General features: G+C 39.3%; 3 protein-coding genes across 3 annotated transcripts in view; 1 reads left to right on the top strand and 2 right to left on the bottom strand.

Annotated features, from left to right (window-relative positions):
• Positions 1 to 87: 87 nt before the first annotated feature.
• stip1 (stress-induced phosphoprotein 1) lies at positions 88 to 9,782 on the bottom strand. Its single transcript, XM_072374511.1, has 14 exons — positions 9,696 to 9,782; positions 6,535 to 6,744; positions 6,305 to 6,446; positions 5,877 to 6,018; positions 4,678 to 4,843; positions 4,463 to 4,589; positions 4,048 to 4,150; positions 2,684 to 2,804; positions 2,488 to 2,584; positions 2,284 to 2,408; positions 2,143 to 2,179; positions 1,952 to 2,055; positions 673 to 845; positions 88 to 583 (listed from the first exon to the last, which is right to left on the bottom strand). Exons 1-14 carry the CDS (start codon positions 9,702 to 9,704, stop codon positions 511 to 513), a joined length of 1,629 nt encoding a protein of 542 aa, XP_072230612.1. The 5' UTR covers positions 9,705 to 9,782; the 3' UTR covers positions 88 to 510.
• A 2,035-nt stretch (positions 9,783 to 11,817) lies between these two features.
• On the top strand, positions 11,818 to 14,997 carry LOC140279298 (uncharacterized). The gene is made up of 7 exons (XM_072374419.1): positions 11,818 to 11,857; positions 12,103 to 12,228; positions 12,492 to 12,681; positions 12,888 to 13,245; positions 13,378 to 13,498; positions 13,591 to 13,688; positions 14,804 to 14,997. Exons 1-7 carry the CDS (start codon positions 11,818 to 11,820, stop codon positions 14,993 to 14,995), a joined length of 1,125 nt encoding a protein of 374 aa, XP_072230520.1. The 3' UTR covers positions 14,996 to 14,997.
• A 332-nt stretch (positions 14,998 to 15,329) lies between these two features.
• LOC140279655 (LHFPL tetraspan subfamily member 7 protein) overlaps positions 15,330 to 18,678 on the bottom strand; it is a 101,615-nt gene continuing 98,266 nt past the window's right edge. Inside the window, exon 3 of the mRNA XM_072374814.1 lies at positions 15,330 to 17,742. Coding sequence (XP_072230915.1) covers positions 17,516 to 17,742 — 227 coding nt within the window. The 3' untranslated portion in view covers positions 15,330 to 17,515. The remainder of the gene's footprint in view (positions 17,743 to 18,678) is intronic.

Genomic DNA, 18,678 nt, shown 5'->3' with positions numbered 1-18,678 from the left:
TTCCTACTTGAACTTTGGAGAAATGTGTGCCCAGAACTGTGGCAGATGTTTAAAACTTTAACTTGTGATCTTGAACTTGAGCACAAGTTATTCCATTTTTGATTCATTTATTAAACCTCTGAACCAGTACAAATATGAGAACAGCTTTAGGGTGGATTTCCCCTTTAAACACAGAGCACGACAATGCACTGCATTGTGATGTTTATTTTTAGATGTATAACAGCATCTGTCCAAGTGAATTCAGTTGTTTTTTTTTCCTATCAAGTTGCCCCAAGTCTTGATGTTTTCCAGTAGACATACAAGATGCTCCCCAACACAATTTCAATTTTGCGAACCTCATTTAAAAAAAAAAAAACAAAAAAATAATAACATACACACAAAGTCCCAGTGAGGACCATGTAATTTTGAATTTTTAAAGGCAAGAAAAGAGAGGATGTATTATTTCTGAGGGATCTGCATGTTGTTCCACGCTTGTCTTGAACTTTCCTCACGTGTGGCTCTTGTCTCACATCAGCGGATGGCTATCAGTCCAACGTCAATGAGCTTCTGTATCTTCTGAGCAATAACTGGGTTCTTTAGGTGGCTGTGGATCAAACGGGAAACATTTTAATCTAGACCCTGCAGTTTGAACACAGGGCGAGAAATGTTTAACGCTGAAGTCTGCCAACTTACTCGCTAAGTGCCTGAGGGTCCTTCTGCATCTGCTCAAGGATCATTCGCATGGCTGGGTCGCTCATAATCTGCTGCACCTCGGGATCAGCCATGGCTCTTTTCTTAACGTCCTCAGGGCTGTCATTTCTCATGGCTTGACTCACCATACAGCGCTGCATGCCTTCTGAAGCTTCCTGCAGGTTTTCACACATGAAAATGCTCTCAGATTCATGTCTGGACTTTGTCCTTATTCACACATGCACGTCACAGCAGGAGAGTCTGTGCTGGGTGTTGTGCACAAATGCAAAATTAAGCTGTGGAAATTTCTGTTTTCTTTAGTTAATCTCGAATAGCAGACCAGCCCCCCTCCCAACTAATCGGTAATGATGGCATCACTCAGTGAATTTCAGAGTTCTTTTTTGGAGCTGAAAGATCTCCACAAAAACTCCATAGAAAATATTGTGTTGTTCAATGCAGACTATCCAGAGCCAGAAAAGTAGCGCGGGGCACATGAACTGTGCTCACGCACGGATGGCTAAAGCTACCAAGGAATAGGTAATAAACGCACCACAAGTCTGTCACTATTTAAGGATGCTTGAGGGATTTTTCCAAATGGAAAAACTTCTAAACTCCATAAAAAAAAATTTAAAAAAAAGAACTGAAAGTAATCTTTCAACTATGAAGTTGCGCTCAAGATCCAAAGCATTCACTCTCAGCTCTGGAAACAAAGCTTCATTGCACGATTCCCTTCATGAGTACATAACATCTGTAATATGAAACCGAATTTACTCCCAAAACCTGCGCATACTGCCGAATATTGGTATGAAAATGGTGGAAAAGACACGTTGCACTGCACAATGTTTGATTCAGGCCCTGCAGCTGCTTGTTGGCATCACTGTAGAGAGTGAATGTCTCTGTGAGGTATGTAGTTTTAAAATGCAATTTTTAAAGAATCTTCATTCATCAGCTGATCTGACTTGGTGATAGGCTGATTATTTTCATTTGAAAAGGCTAAATCACAGCTGAGCTATTTACAATAACGACATGTTGACCAATATAACTCATCTGTCCGTCACATTTGTTTCATGCATATGTATGAGCGATGGGCCTCGCAGCCCTCTTGCGATGGGCCCGTCCAGAAGAATTTTAAAAAGGTTTTCGTAGAAGCAATCCATGTGTGAGAATGGTATTAGCTAAGATTTTTTTTCTTAGACTGTTAGGTTACTCCATCTTCTTCGAATAGATGCCAACTACTATACCTTTCCTCATATCTTTCACTCAGTGGTGCCTTGTAAAATACCTTGGAAGAAGAGTCCAGCTCTAGGGCCTTCTGGTAGGCATCCATTGCTTTGGAAAAATCTTTCATGGCCTCCAAAGCCGCTCCTTTGCGTGTGTAACCCTTAACTGTGGGCAGATGTTTTACATTAATTTGGGATGTTTCGAAATGGACTAAATAAATATATTTTGGAAAAATATGGCAAAAATACTCACTGAATGTGGGCTCAAGCTTGATGCACTCTTCACAATCCTGACAAGGAAAAAAAAGTCATTACAATGAAATTCTAATATACACTTAAATCATGTTAGCATCACATGAACACGCTCAAATGTGCTTCTTTTTTCTTTTTTAACCTTTAGGGCGAGCTGGAACTCCAACAGCTTTGTGTAGCAGGCAGCTCTGTTGCTGTAGAGTTTGGCATCATTTGGGTTTCTCTTGATAGCCTCACCGTAATGTTTCATGGCGACTGGGTAGTCTCCTGTGAGAGGGAGGAAGGGGTTATCGTTCCTAAACTAAGAATGAAGTAGCAATCAACACAATTAAACTATTCTACAAACCTTTCTGGAATGCATCATTTCCCTTGTTCTTCTCTTCGAGTGCCATCTCAGGGTTGATGTAGGCTAGTTTTTCCTGCTCTTTCACTATCTTCTCTGCCTGCAGAAACAAACAGTATCAAGATTCAAGTGACCCTCTGATGCGGTCGATTGTTTCGTCCGTCCCCCCCCCCCCTTTGAACTCTTTAAGCCACTTCACCTGTTGACATTTCTTCAAGACATCAGGAGTGCGGTGCTCCGTCAAACTCTTGTTGAAATACTGAACTGCTTCCTTGTATTTTTCCTGCTTAAAGTAGGAGTTACCAATTCGAGCCAGGGCCCTATAAAGAGAAGGGGAAGAGATGGATTGTGATAAACTGGTTATCTTAATCAGTGAGCAATAAGCAGATATTCTAATGGTCACATTCTTTCTGCAGTAAAAACATTTCCCGACCACAGGCTGTATAAAGTAGACAAACATTGTTCTGTTAGATGTAATGTACTCGTGTTCTGGAGCTTCGACTTAAGCGTCTTGACCTTTGAAAAATGTGAGCGATTGATAACTCTGGCTGAGAATAACAGAAACTATGCATGTTCATTTGGTAGTGACAGCTTAGCTTTACTAAAGTCCAAATCCTGCTTCGTCATCCATTTTAATCTAAATGTGATCGTTATTCACAAAATGTACGTCATTTAATAAGATGTAACACTGAGGATAAAAATCACAAATTCATTCAGAAAACATTTATTGTGATCATTACTCAGTGAGTGGTCTCCACTCAACACAACATCAAGTCACATCAGGTCAAAACAAGAATGCAAATTTGAGAAACTAAACAATTCCACATTTCTTTAAAAAGTTTAAAGTATTTAGCTGTTGGATTTTTATTTTTCATACACACCTGGGAAGTGATCGATAATGGTCCCCCTTTCTAATGCAGGAACTGAAAGCTGACCACATAGACCCCCCATCATCTCTGATCTGAGACATTTGTTATTTTTTTTGCCACCTCAGCAGAACCTAACTGACTTCTTATGATCAGGTCTGTGTGAGAATGGATGAATTCAGCAGAAGCAAACGTGCTAAACATCCATCTGCCGCACCATCCAATTTGCCTCATTGCAATGCAACATTCTTGGGCTATGAATGAGTCTTTATCTAATTAATCAAATGTTAATAGCAGAGTAAAGTGGTCTGATCTTGATCAGACCGACTTATTTCTCTAGTCCTGTGGAAACGTACTGTTAACAGCATAAAAGATGTTCTAATCTAATGGTGGACAAATGTGCATGTGAAACCATTTACCTTTTACATCACAGTCAAAAAATACTGCTTTTTTGGTCCAAAAATCTCCATAAACTACATTTCTCTTTGACACATCACCCTTAACTTCCAGGTTTACTGTCGGCCCAGAATAAGTAGAAATCGTTTCATCATTCATGAGGTAATACAACACAGGCATAAGTAAACCTAGTAAGTGGTTTAGTTTATATATTCTGCAGCATTATGCCAAATCCCATAAGAGATCTTTTCCCATTAGGAACAACAGAAAAGAGTGGGAGGGAAAAAAAAAAAAAACTCACTTTGCAATTTGTCTGTAATCTTCTCGGTTCTCTCTGCCAACATCAATGGCTTTCTCACACAGCTCTCTGCACTTAACAAAGTCTCCCTTCTCGAAATACACAGCTGAAATGATTTAAAAAAATGTTTTTAATTAAAAAGAAAAAAGCAGCATGAATTTAACTTTAAGGAGAAACAAAAAATTTAGGTCAGCTTGACCAAAATTTTAATCAAAGTCTATTAGCCAACATTGATTTAGATTTTAAAGATGTTACACTATATCAATTTTGCATTGACAGAAAACTTACATCACAACATTTAGATATTCACAACAGCTCAATCACAATGTATCATAACCATCTGGATCGATTCTATAACAAGACATTATTAATTTTAATACATGCATTCTGTTTGTTTCAAACGTGAGAGGGTACCGACCTGCTTGGTTAGATAAATAAGTCATGTTGGTTGGGTCATGCTTAACTGCTTCTTCATAATGTTTCAGTGCTTTTCCAAAGTCCTTATTCTTATATGCAGCATTCCCCAGTTCTTTTTCCTTCAAGGCCTGTTAAAGAAAGAAGACAATAAGGGATTAACTTAACTCAAAGCTGGAATTTATCAGAGGACATGAAATTTAGAATGAACCAATTTACCATTCTCTTGTTTTCAGGGAGGTCCTCCTCTTTGGGAGGAGGTGGCTGAGTTTCTTTGGGTTTGGGAGGAGGAGGAGGAGTGGGCTCCTCTTCTTCCTCCATCTCAGAGAGGTTCAGTCCCAGCAGCACAGAGAGTGTAGTCATCACTCTTGGATCCTGCAGCTTCCTAGGAGACAGTAACACACAAACAACTGCAATTAAAATGTCACAGTTTTGCCTTGTTTTTTTTTTTTTTTTATTCTTACCAATTCAACCCACTTTTTAAAAAAAAATCTTATTCACATTTGCTTCATATACTGCGACTTGTCGGTGTCATGTCATGTGATTTTTCTCAGGCTCACATGAAGTACTTTCCACTCTTGTTCGAATGGCAAATATTGCACACGTGCCAAAGCTCTTTCAATTCTTTTACAGGCATGTATGAATGAAGATTGATGAACATTAACAGAGAAGTGAGCAATGTGTGAATGACTGAACGCCACATCGCTTCAGAAGATTGAAGCTATTAATCTTCCGTCTCATCTGTGACACGAATACCTTAAAATGGCTTTAGTGTAATGAATTGGTTATTAAAAATGAAGCCAAAACGCAGAATAAGTGTACACTGTACTCCTACTGCTTCAGTAAGAAATAAAGATGGTTAGTAGCAGACAGGTGCTGCTAATCAACTGCACTTAAATCATCTTTAACAGGTGTTAACATGTCTGTGGAAGCAGAAGTTTTGGTAGTTTACTGATCGGAAGCATTCAGGTGTGCGTTAACGCAATATAAAGGAGAAAGACATCAGCAGGGATCTGAGAGAAATAATTGCTGCTGCCCATTTCCAAACTATTTGGAGTCCATTACTCTACAGAAACAAAGATTATTCACAAGTGGAAAACATTCAAGAAAGCTAAAAATCTTCATGGGAGAGGACTTTCCTGCAAGTTCACCTCAAAGTCAGACTGTGCAGTGCTCAGGGAAACTGCAAAAAACCCAAGAGCTACACCTCAGACTGAGATTATAAGGTTGATGACTAAGAAAAAGATATTTGTACAAACCACAAGACTTTTGGAACAATGTCCTTTGGACAGAATAGACCAAAATGTTTGGTCATAAAGCACAGCAGTACGTTTGATGAAAAGCAAACATAGCATATCAGCACAAAGGCCTCATATCAGCTGTCAAGAAAGACATCAAAGTTTAGAAAATAGACTTACGTGCCAAGATCCGATGGTTTTTTCTTCAGCTGCTCCAGCAGTTCTCTGTAGCTAGGGTCTGACAAGAGCTCACGGGTCCGAGGATCCGTCTCCAGCTTCTGATACAGGTTGGGCATGGCGAAAGGGTTCATCATTGATTTCTCTTGAGAAGCAAAGTTCATTTTCATCAGTGGTCATACACAGGGATTCAGAATGCACACACATTCACCACTGATATGAATTAAATTCATCAGCTTTCTCTAATCTCTTAAACTTTATTTGGACAACCTCCATTTTTAAAACTTGGGCAGGTGTAATGCAGATTTACATAAAGATCCTATAAGCAGCCATTGCCAAACCTTCTTGTAGTGATGAAAAGTGACTCACTATTTTCACATCATTATGCCTCTTTATTTGTATAAAGAACAAACAAACACTCTTATTCATACCTGGAAGTCGGGCCTCAATGTTCTGCAAACCCTCCTTTAGCTGCTGATTACTTGGCTCTTGGCGGAGTCCCTCCTGGTATGTTGCTCTAGCATCCTCAAACCGGCCAAGAAATTCCAAAGCAGCAGCTTTGCGGGAATACCCCTGGTCGATCAAAGTTGTACTATTTTTAGATTACACTCAATTTTAGTTCCCAAAAGATCTGAACTAATATTATCAGAACAAGGCTTACCTTGCCCCAGTCAGGCTTGATTTTGATGGTCTGACACGCATCCTGGAGAGCACTCTCATAACTGCCTTTTTTAGCGTAGGCAGCTGAGCGGTTACTGAACAGAACGTGGTTTGACGGGTCAAGAGTCAAGGCTTCGGTGTAGCAACGCACAGCTTCATCGATGTTTCCTGCACTCAGAGCCTTGTTGCCCTGGTCCTTCAATCCTGAAACCTGCAAAGCACACAAACAATCACATTTACAATACTGCAGCTTGAAATTCGCATGCACAGAATCCCCAATATAGATGTGGCTGATGACGAGAGTACGTCATTTGCAGCTGTTGTTGGCAGAACTGAAAAAAGAAAGTGACAACCGTTCAGCTGTTCATGTCAGACAGGTGCAAAAGTGATGCAAAGAGAAATTACTCAGTATTTTTGATTTGCAAGTGAAAACAAAACAGATTATATCAAGATCAAATGCAAGTGGAAAATTAGACTTGTCACATGATCACAGACCAGGTCATTTAAAATGCAACAGCTCTGCCCACACTTTTACTACTTCTCCTGAAGTAAGCTGAAACATCACTGGTTCTTATGCATTTTAGCCTAAGATCACCACTCACGCTGAATCTGTGGCTGGTGTCAATTATTTAGAGAGCTTGGAGTCAAGTAAAGAAATGTAAATTGTGTACTATATGATAAAATCAATGAGGCACTTTTACTGAACCTAAATGGCACATTCCACATTATCGTTGCCATTGTAAGTATTTCATTAAAGAGATTTAATCTGCAGCACGCTGCGCTTCTGTGGTCTGAATGTACCTCTGTGGGCTCTCAGTGTACGACTGTACAAAGACACATCTACATGTTATAGAATTGTGCTGCCACTTAGTTGGCTGTAGCTGAGATAGGCTGTGATCCTGAGATGGACTAAATGGGTATATATAAAAATAAATAAATAAAAGAATGGGTGGATGAGAAATGTGGATCCATCTGAGCTGCTCTTGGTTGCGTCTGTGCTGCTGTTTGTCTTTAAGGGTATGCTCTGCTGTGGAAAAGACAGAAGGCAAACTGGAAACAGGTTTGCTTCTTGGAGGAACTAAACCAACTTTAAACAATGAGGATTGTCCAGTGAAGCTGGTGTCTGTGCTTCTTTGCTAGTCAGCGCTCATGTTAACGTCAGTATTCAATCCAGGCAGAGTGTCATCCCCTAAGCCTACACACTGTTAGCTCTTTCATCAAAATATTAATCAAAAACTCCATTCCACAGGGTCAAACCCATCATTGCTGCACACACTGCGGATATAGCTCTGCAATTATTTGATCGAATACTCTGCTTTTAAAGTAATCCGTGGCTTATGTTCATCATAATAAATTGACAAAATAACTAGCCTTGTTAGAGGGTCAAACTGGAGTTATAGGGTTTGCGTGGACAATGGGAAGAGCACATTTGTCCTGCAAATTTTATGCAGTTTTACTTTCAATATAAAACATGCAGTCTAACATTTTAAATATATCTCCTTTGCTTCAACATAATTTTCCTTCAGTAAAAAAAAAAAAAAAGAAAATGAACTGTCCGGTTGCTCCTCATAAATCGTGACGCGCTGATAACTTATGAAAACTTTGTCTATGCAGCACATAATTATAATTTCTTCAGCCCTCAGATCAGTGCACAAGAGACAATCATGAACATAAGTTATAACATCCTGTTATATATAAGAGTTATATCCCAGCCTGCTTCCATTTGTAGGTAAGCTACAGACAAAAGGCATTCATGCGAGCAGTCAAAGTGCAAATAATGTTATATGTATAAATAAAAGTTTCTACTCTTCAACAATTGGATTATGATTACATGAATTGAATTCTAATTGGCTTGAATTGGACTATATTATTTAAGTGCCTTGAGATGACAATTGTTGTAATTTGGCGCTATATAAATAAAATTGAATTGAACAAGCAACAAAAGAATTAAATCTAATGCACAATTAACTCAATGAGGAAAAGCTGGTCACATAAGCATTAGTAAAGACACTAAACTGTACCCTGATACAATAATGTAACCAGGGATAATATTAGTAGAATAATATAACTGTAGTGATGAAGAGGGTGTAATGGTTAGGGAAAGGAATAGCAGCCGAATAATTCTTCTAGGAATTTCTAATATGAATAGTCCTGCTTTAGCAATAATTCCTCAAAGTATTCTCAGTTACACACATCCAGGCCTGTCTTGATTTTATGCAGAGATCATACTACATGCATGTCTCAGTTTATAACCATGAAAGCTACCCCACATGGAGCCACTGGTTTATGCCAAAATTAATCTAATTGGGAAATTGGGAAATCCAAGTGGTCGCGACAGTTGCCGTCGAAATGCGGCGGTCGCCATGACGGCAGCGTGTGCATCTAGAATGATCCTCCGGTCTGAGCGCAGGCTGGTGAAGACAACGCTGAAGCTGATCCAAAAATACTCCCGCAGCATGTGCCACACACGGACTACCGCAGTTAACACTATCGGTTCTCAGGCACAACATTAGGAAGAAAAAAAATATGACTGCGGCTTGAACGTCTACGTCACAATTCAAATACAGCGGTCAAATGACAAACTCATGTTAGCTGTGACACGGAAATTTAGCTAACTCGGGTTACTCTTTAAGATTTTTCTCCTAAGAATGATAAGGGTTAGTATCCCGATTAGCCAAGTAGAACCAGACGCAATGGCAAAAGTGGCATGCACATCTTATATTGACAACTTCAATGTTGGAAGCCGTCTCATATATGTAATAAATACGCTAGCTTAACAGCCAACGTTGTCCTTTGCAATCGCTAATTAGCTATAACCGCGCACAAATGAACAGCTGACCAGTAACCTCTGTCTGCTTTTTTGTAGGATTTCAAATCTTAACATCTTTGACTAGTGTTATCGAGGTGTTTTATTTTGAGTAATATCATCGAGCCCAACGGTAGAATCTCAGCCAAGAGTGAATGACGCTAAGCTAACAAGCTAGCTTGCTGATGTTAGCAAACAGTAGCATCTTTCATTGTAAAATGCTGCTAACGACACTTATCTTCAATTTACTAAAAGTAAGAAATACAAAAATAAATATTATTGCAACAAATAATCAATATTTCTAAGACACTAATTTAGAAAACGATTAAACATTAAGGTATTCACAGCACACTCACTTTCTCCATGGTGCAAGCATGAGGCTCCTTCCAGAAACTACTGCGGACTAGCGCCTCCCCCTGAACAACGTCTGCAAGTTGCCAGGTTAGTATGAGGAAAATACGCAATCAGCGTGTAGCTGAACGTCTCACTCATGCGGGTTTTCAGAACAATATATACCCCTCGAACGGAAACTTCCAGAAAGACGAGGGAGAACCATGCCCAAGTTTGTGTTACACAAGATACACGATATTACTCAATGATATTTCTATTTCTGTTTAACATCAAATTACATTCCATCTCCGTTACTAGGTCATTTTTACAAAATGAGGTTGGTAGAAAGGATTGATTGAGGATTAAATCAAGTTTAAACAAAATTGTTTATTAAAGACTTTGGAATATCACACAAAAGCAATCTTTTAATTAGAAAATAAAAATACACATCCATATTATATTCACAAATATATGAAACATAAGACATAAAAGGGGCTTTTGCACATCGATAGGATGTCAAAAATTCAGTCTCAAAGCTGGTTCTCTTGTAACCTTTGTCCCTTTTTAATTTCTATATTTTTTAAAGACACACCTGAAGTCTATATGATCCTGAAATTATTAGATTGCTACTATTAGTCTCCTTTGCAGGTCTTAGTTGTCCTCTTAAATTAACTGTATTAACTATAAGGTTAGCTGTATTCTACGTGGGACAGGAGAGGGGCGATGACATTAGTACCTATAAGTAGGATTTAATGGTGTCAAAATCTGCAGGCTGGTTGTTAGCTCTCTACTTTAAGAGATCAGACAGGCAGATACATTTTTGTTATTTTATTTCTCAGTCCAGCTTTCTCTATCCAGCACTACTTTATAATGGTAAATGGACTAGTCGACCTCTCAAAACGGTTTACCCATTCATACAGACAGCACATCTTGATGTATGCAATGTTACAAGCTACATAGTGTTATTCTCTCTGTCACACTCATTCACACACCGACGGACGCATGGGTAGTGGTAGGTTCAGTGTCTTGCCCAAGGACACTTCGATATGTGGTCCAGGGAAGCCGGGAGTCGAACAACCAACCTTCCGATTGGCAAATAAAAGCTTTTTCAAAATACTACTTTCACATTTATTATCAAGTTTTGCATTCTTAGAAACATTCAAATTCCTGGTTTGTCATATTTTTGTTATCTTAGAATAAGGAATATCTTTGCAAAAGTCGAAGATTTGCCAAGCTTCACTGCATCACCTGCTATCAGAATATTTCAACAAACAAAGTATTTATTCTAATTTCTTAAAGTTCAGGTATTTCATGGTCATTTATCTGTTGAATGATTGATTGTGACTTATTAGAAAGAAGAAGAATAGATGGCCAGTGGTTTTACAATATATTTATTTCAAGGTCTAAAGAGTGACCAAAACTAGCAGTAAAGTCCAGTATTTTTATCTCTGATACTGACGTTCAGAAATTAGAATTAGAGCCTGTTATCTATGACATGGGTTTCTTTATTTTTTCTTCTTTTTTTAATCTATTCATGCATTAATTTTTTAAAATGTCGACCAAACAACATAATTTAACGAAGACTCACGTAATTTCTTTTTCTACTCAAAGAAGACGCGTGCCTAAACTCCCATTATGTAATTGTGAATTCCGAACTTTCTTCTGGAGTAGGAAGGCAACATCGTCGCCACTGAATTTTGGCGCGTGCCTTTTTTTAAGGTGCCAAACTGTACAATATATTGCGTCGTCCATTTATTTCCTTCGCTTTGAGCTAATTTGTGCTTAAAAAGGTAAATAATGTATGTTGTTCATAGGGAATAATAAGTGGTAGAAAAAGTAAACAGTTGGAAGTACTTTTATTGTATAACCGTGTTGCTTCTTAGCTAGATGAGTTAAAAATGTGAAGCTAGGCTAACTTTTGTAGATTAACATCACCCTGTTGCTAAACTGAAAAGACAAGGCAGTTTAAGCAGCCTTAATTTGACCTCCTACGTTTGTAGACCAATTACTGTAACGCTGTATGTACAACACTAAACAGTGTCTGAAACTAAAGCACTAATTTTGAATAAGGACTTCTTCTCTCTGTGCCTTTTTTTGTCATGCTAACACCAGCCGCTAGCTGAATGAACTGTAGTTTCAGCAGTCACGATGAAGAGACAAGAGCACCAGCCAGATAAGCCAGCAACAGGTAGGTGGAGATTTATATCTCAGTGTGCACTCCAGTGTACTAATATCACAGTTATAGGTAACCTTGATTCCAACCAGGTGTAATATGCTTGTTCGTGTGAAATTCAGTGGATTTTTGTCACAGTTTCTTTCTTCCTGTTTTGTTTTTACGACATTTAATGCAACGGAAAGTATGTATTATCACTAAATCTGTTGCATGTCATAAGAAGTGTTATGTTTCTGTGTTTTCTCTGCTTTCTCCACCAGTCTTCCTCTTTAACCATAGGAAAAGAAATAGGATTCCTCTGACATCTACTCCCTGTGAGAATGAATTCTTTTCCCACAGTGAGTTTATGGCAAGCACCAGCTCAGCTGCACCTCACAGCGCCTCAGGTAAAATATTCACTGGTCACGAGGTGGCAGAACGCCCACTGAAACATTTCAAATTATGTAATAAGTTATCTTAAACAATATAATTATATGATTGAGATGTATGCCTTATCCACTTAAAACTGTAATCCCTTGCTTCATCATACCTTTAATGGCTTTTTTTTGTAAAAATTGGACAGTGTAGTGATAAACTGGCTCCCTCACACCCACAAACAAACATAGCTACAGGATAATTTACTACCAAGATTGTATTGAACTTTCCTTAGGTACATATGGATCTTACCAGGTCTCAGGTCACTCTTCTGATGCACCTAAAAGCAACCAGTGGAAGAGACAAAGCATCCAACAGTCTGCTTCACCACAGCAGTACAGCAGCAACAGACCAACTCCCGGACCTTCCCCTACAATGAGATCCAACGCACCCATGCCACATCCATACAAACCAGGAGCCATAAGGTAACCATTCGTATGCCGTACAGTGTCCTGCCCCAGCTGTTATGATACATTAACAACTCAAATAAAAGAGTTAAATATCTGAAATAGCAAAGCCAAACACAGAAGATTTTGCTTTTTTTTTGTTGCTTTGTATCTAGCAGCTATGTACCAGAAGTTTCCTGGATAAGAATAAAAGGTTTATCTAGTTAGGTTTATTTTCATTTCAGACCCATGATGGGACAGTCCGGCCATTCAGTCAGACAACTGATTTTCAACTCCAGAGTTGATTCCAGACAGATTGAACATCGAGGCCCTTGTGACAGCGGGAAGGAACAAAGCAAGCCAGGCTTCTCTCAAATAGCTCAGCAGCCCTCTCGCAAACCACCCATCTCCACACATCAGTATTCCCAGCAGTCAAGACCTCTTCCTTCTCCCGAAGCACAAGCCAGGAGGCCATCGGCTCCTGCTGCACAACCACCTAACAACTCCTGGAAATTTACTAACAGCTTTGAGCTCCAGAGATCCCCCTTTGTGGGAAAAAAGAGCTCAACTCAACCTCAAACTGCTAAACCAGCTAAAGCTCAGGTAGAGAAGTGTATGGAAAATATACAATAATGAAGAGGAATTTCAAATTCTGCTTTTAAAGTATTGAAATGTTATTGTTAGTGATCAGGGTGTCATTCATGTTGTTATCATTATTATTGCCGTGTTCGGCAGGAAACATTTTCAGAGAAGCCAGCCATTGAAAACTCACTGAGGATCATGACTGCAGTTATTGATGGAATGAAACACTGGAGCCAGTTCAAAGACAAAGTGCCTTACTTGTTTGAGATATTTGGTCAGTTGATTTGCAGTTGCTTTTCCTTTCTCCTTTATGGAGCGCTAAGTGTTTTTTTTAACCTCATTAATATGACAGTGCATCTCTCACAGCAACTCTGGACTCTGCCGTCACACTGGGGAGCTATGGAGCCAAGAACTTCCTCATGAGAGATGGAAAGGACGTTGTGCAGTGTGTCTTTTATGAAAACGTGAGTAGAATTGTGATGGAGTTTGTTTTAAACAGAGATTTGTCAAATTGTGCAAAAGTCTTGAGCCACTCAGGAAAACAGGAGACAGGTGCAGGGACTTACTGAAACGTGCAAATATTAATAGGAACAGTACATCTCTATAAAAAGTAACCTCACTTTTTTTTAAGGACACACTCCACACCATTCTTAGATATGCCAAGTTGTCAGCTAATAGCGCTTTGGGAATCACCTTGTTGGTGCTACCTCGAGCCGGTTGAGGCAGATGGCTGCTCTTCCTGTTTGGTTCTCCCAGAGGTTTCTTCCTCATAAAAGGGAGGTTTTATTTCCACTATTGCCTTGTGCATACTCAGGACAGGGCTGAGTCAGAGAGTTGTTTCGATGCAGTCTATAGCTCTCCTTAGCAAGGCAACTTGTTTTTTAATTGGTATTGTATTTTTTTCTAATTTGGATTTGAAAGAATTCGATTTATTGGATTATGTTTGGTTTACAATAAATTGGATGAAAACTGTTTTAAATCGGACTATCCTTGGAGAGCATTGAGGAGATATTTGTTGTGGTTGGGTCCTAAATAAATAAAACTGAATTGAATTGCAAAAGTACATTTTAATGTCTGTTTTCTTTGATGTTTTTGCATAGATGCAAAGGCTGCTTAACAAAGTGGCTAAATATAATGTTTAGATTGGATCTTTGCTAAGTTGTTTGTAATGTGCAGCCACAGCACTGGTTAATCCTTCGAGTTATGTGTCTTTTTTATGCTTGAATGACTCATAGAAAAAAAACACATTCTTCATAAAATGGTCAGGTACAAGGACTGGACTGAAAATGAGAGAAAAATCGTTCATTGTCCAAAGAAAAAGTTTAAAAACCTTCAGAAAGCCTGGAAAACTATTGCTCAAGACCACATTAAAATATTACATGAATGTCTGGCTGCTTGGAATATAAAGAAAGAGTGGCTGAGGACTTTTGCACAGTACTGTGTATAACCATCTTCATGGTTGGAATTTAGAGGCTTTTATATCCGATAAAACACAAAAACTATCAGAACGGGCACTTTAGAGTTATTAAAAGTACCGTCAGCTGTCACAAAAAAAGCACAGCAGTTTCTCGTCCAACAGGAGCAAGTTCTGCCCCGACTCATCCGTGGTCAGGTCCACCGCTGTGTTGGCAACTACGACCGGAGCAGAAACGTTCTGATGTGTGTGTCTGTCAGACCCGGTCTGCCGTCAGAGCTGAGGAATGCTCAGGAAGCTGTCGGAGCATGTGATGCAGAAATGAGAGCGCTGGTCAAGGCACTCAGTGAAGTCTGAGCACAGGTGCAGGTATTTTAGGCAACATCACAGCCACAAAGGAAAAGTATACAAGTTCCATGTGTGAAACTGAGTTTTGATGTATTTTTTCCTAATAGTTTTTGTCGGAAGGTTTTAAAAAAACATGATTCAACTTGTAACTTTTAACCTGTGAAGGGCGCTGCTCCTATTTTCTTGTATTTTGCAACAGTTCACATCAGTTTTGTGATCTTAGATGTTTTGGAATAGTTTTTTGGTGAACAAAATAAAAGATTATTTAAGTAAAACCTTCATGGAAAACAAAGCCTCTTTTTGTCAGTTATGAAATGTTTTTATTACAAAGAAAATATCACAGAACAACAAGTAAATCCAGGGAACGCAAACACGAAGACGTAATATCGGGAAAAAAATAGAATCATTTTTGAAAAACGGGGGAAGTTCGGAATAAGGTGATATCAAGGACAGTTAGTTTATTTACAGTCAAACATCACAATGGAAAAAAACAATAATTCTACTCTACCAAAACAGTTTCACCAGTGCTTCGACTTTACACACAACAGTCAACAAATAGGGGAATAAGTCCGGTGCAGTCGCTCCCACACAGTCAAGCACAGTATGAGGTTCAGCACAATACCAATGTTTCCTCTCCAGGCTCATCTTTCAAACATGGCAACATAATCACAGTCATTTATCAGGGCATGTCATCACGGGAACCCAAATATGGGAATTATTAAAACTTCACTCCGTTAGTAAACTCCAACCCATAATTCAACACGATTACGCACATTAACACCCACTAGAAAAGGAAGTCAGGCTTGATGACACTGGCAGTGTACAGGAACATTAAGCTGAGAAGTAGACATTTTGTTCTTCCAACATGACAGGAATGGTGCAAGCTTGGTTGAGGAGCAAATTATCTTAAAGTCACATTTTAAACGTAAAGTGAAAAATGCGTCAGCTCCGCAGTGAAAACCAGGGCCGAGGTTACGTTCTTACAGCTCCTTTCTGCTGTCACTCATATTCTAAATCACATAAGACAAGGATGCCAGGAATTAATCTGTTAGCTGCGTGTCATAACCTTTTAATACAGCAATTCAAGTGATTCACCTCTTCTGGATAATTGGCAAAAACGTCTCAGGGCATAATTGAGCACGAGTACATTGCTTTCCTCTCAGCCATTATCAGCAGGGATTCAAAGACATCTGTTTTTTTTCCACCAGAATGTTTTCTCAAGTTAATGAGATCACACTGCATCAAGTAGAGAAGAGACACTTTACCACCGAGAGGGAAAATGGAAGAGAAAAAACATCACATCACACAACGGGAGCCGCGGTATTCAGCGGAGAGGGATGATTACCTGATAACTGCATGAAACACTTGTCTCGGATGTGTTGAAAGGCACAAGTTGGTCGGATCACATTTAAAATCTAAATCAGTCGTTTTAACATTAACAAAGCCTGTCTTTTCATGCATTTTTCTACAAAAAAAAATTCAAAATCCCACATCCCAAATTCAAGCCTTTTGCGATCTTTTTTTTTTTTTTTCCTGAATTAGTGTTTAGTATCGTGTTGTAGACAGAAAAAACAAGCAAAGTACATTACACAAAGAAATCTGGGAAAAAGGTTGACAAAAAGATGCAGCATCCCAACCCATTTTCTTCTTTTTTGATTAAACTACATGTCATGATTTGCCTTTTTGTATGAGGAGGCGGTTCCAAGCTCGTCCTCCCGGCAGGTCCAATGCTGCGTTTGTCGTCCATCTCTTTGTGACTTTTACTCGATGTCATTAAAAGTGGAGCATTTTCTGGACTCCCACTGGTACACCTCAGGTCACAAGACTGGACGGCAGGAAAAGTCTGAGGAGAAAAGTCCTTCAAAGCGTCCGAGCTCTCATATTAGTGTGTTAATTTGACACTTTAAAGGTCCACTCTCTTTAATCAAGGCCTTATTGACTGTACAAACCTCTCAGCACACTGTAGTGTCGATGCAGCTCCTTTGGGCTGAGACACAGCTGTCAAGATCCAAGAGTGCCTCTCTTGTCTAGTTTTCTTTTATAATCCTTTCTCTGAAACATTACTGGATGGCTGGAGCCATGACACCATAAAACATCATGCTTCCACTCTCTACTGTGTATGCTGACAAAGTCAAGTCTGTTTTGGAATGTTACATGTGTCGACTTCCTTTTATTAGAAGAAAAAGAAAAAACAAAAACAAGGCAAACACTGAAAGTTTAAGCAGGTTCTTACGTTTGTGGTATTTTCTTGAGTTTATCGTTTCTTTCTGCATCATCTCCAAAACAACTGAAGAACTCATGATGGATTTGAGACCGAACATTATAGCCACAGAGTGTCATTGTAATATAAAACATTCCATTTAAATTAACTGATTCTGAATTAATTACAGATGCAGGAAGACAGAGTTTGTTGCTGTCGTGTTAGCTTCAGTCATCCCCGAGCGGGGCTCTCCAATGTGGGTGTTTTTCCACGAGATCAAGCCCTGGTCAGAGAGAGCAGTCAGGAGGGACAAAAACACGATGCGATAACTATAACAGAGTGGGCAAAGGGGTGGGGGACAGATGCTCCTTTGGTGCATATTTGGCAAAAAAGGGCAAGAAGACAGTGAGCATGACTCCAACAATAGCCAGCATGTAGCCCCAGCCAATCTGGCACTCGCCGGCGTAGTAGATGTCAGAGTCTCCGCAGAAAGACCGGACCAGTGAAGAGTTAAGGCCGAAAGGGTAGACCAGCAGTCCGCTTGCCATGATGAACACTGCAGAGGAAATAAAAATGTAGCACGTTAGTGTGGAACACGTTCATATAAGCGACTGGAAGGAAGAGCTAAGTCAAACACAAGATTAAAAAGATGTTTATGTCAAAGTTTTTTCTAACATTTTCACCGCTTTATGAGGTTAAACTCTTACAGAAAATAAAAAAAATGCGGCTTCTTACTGACAGGTTCGTTTTGTTTTTATCATTTCATTTAACCAAAACTGGATTATAGCTCAGGAGGCAGAGCAGTTGTCTGCCAGTCTTAAGGTTGGTGGTTTGATATCCGGCTTCCCAAATCTATCCCAAGTCCCATGTTGAAGTGTCAGGATGCTGAACCACACTTTGCCTCTGATTCTTTCATCGTTCTGTATGTGTACGACAGAAAAAGCACTGCCTAACCTATAGAACTCCATAGACTAAGAAGTGCTGTATAAATGAGGGAATGTGGCTTGCAGAGTCAGGAAGATTAGAAAAGAGCTACACAAATGCAGTCAATTCACTATTCATGGCTGCATATATGTGTACTTTGCTGGTGGATCATCTCAGAGCCACTAGGTGGCAGTAGAGGCTTTGCTAAAACGGTGAAAGTCAAGCATGCCATTTACTGTAGATCCTTCATCCCAACTGGAGTACATCCATTTAAAAGCTTGATGTTGCCTGGTGTTACATATATAAAATCAAATTATGACCGGGATAGTTTTAGAATCCCAGCGGTGGAAGAACAGAGCTTTAAATGCATTGTCATGTATTGTAATATAATGAACGCAGATGATCAAAATGATTTGAGTCTAAAAACAAACGCCCCTCGCCTGCATTGCACTCCTGCAGTGAACAGCCTTCTCAGACACTTTCACTGCCAGAAACCAGCTCACTTTTACAGATTGTGCCAAGTCTCCCGCTCGGTGCAGCCAAACATTTATCGACTGTGCTACGGGCT

Source organism: Leuresthes tenuis, unplaced genomic scaffold (assembly GCF_036924035.1).
Source record: "Leuresthes tenuis unplaced genomic scaffold, fLeuTen1.0.hap1 SCAF_21, whole genome shotgun sequence".
Lineage (NCBI taxonomy): Eukaryota > Metazoa > Chordata > Actinopteri > Atheriniformes > Atherinopsidae > Leuresthes > Leuresthes tenuis.
Note: the sequence above shows the minus strand (reverse complement) of the source record. Positions and strands in the feature narration are given on the sequence as shown.

What these genes read in the sequence shown, in the direction of transcription:
- LOC140279298 (XM_072374419.1), top strand. Translation starts at nt 11,818, where the DNA reads ATGAAGAGACAAGAGCACCAGCCAGATAAGCCAGCAACAG. An exon ending in CTAAACCAGCTAAAGCTCAG is followed by an intron (nt 13,246 to 13,377) that starts GTAGAGAAGTGT and finishes CGTGTTCGGCAG; the next exon opens with GAAACATTTTCAGAGAAGCC. An exon ending in AGTGTGTCTTTTATGAAAAC is followed by an intron (nt 13,689 to 14,803) that starts GTGAGTAGAATT and finishes CTCGTCCAACAG; the next exon opens with GAGCAAGTTCTGCCCCGACT.
- stip1 (XM_072374511.1), bottom strand. An exon ending in AGTTCCAGCTCGCCCTAAAG is followed by an intron (nt 2,180 to 2,283) that starts GTTAAAAAAGAA and finishes TTTCCTTGTCAG; the next exon opens with GATTGTGAAGAGTGCATCAA. An exon ending in AGCTGGACTCTTCTTCCAAG is followed by an intron (nt 846 to 1,951) that starts GTATTTTACAAG and finishes GAAAACCTGCAG; the next exon opens with GAAGCTTCAGAAGGCATGCA.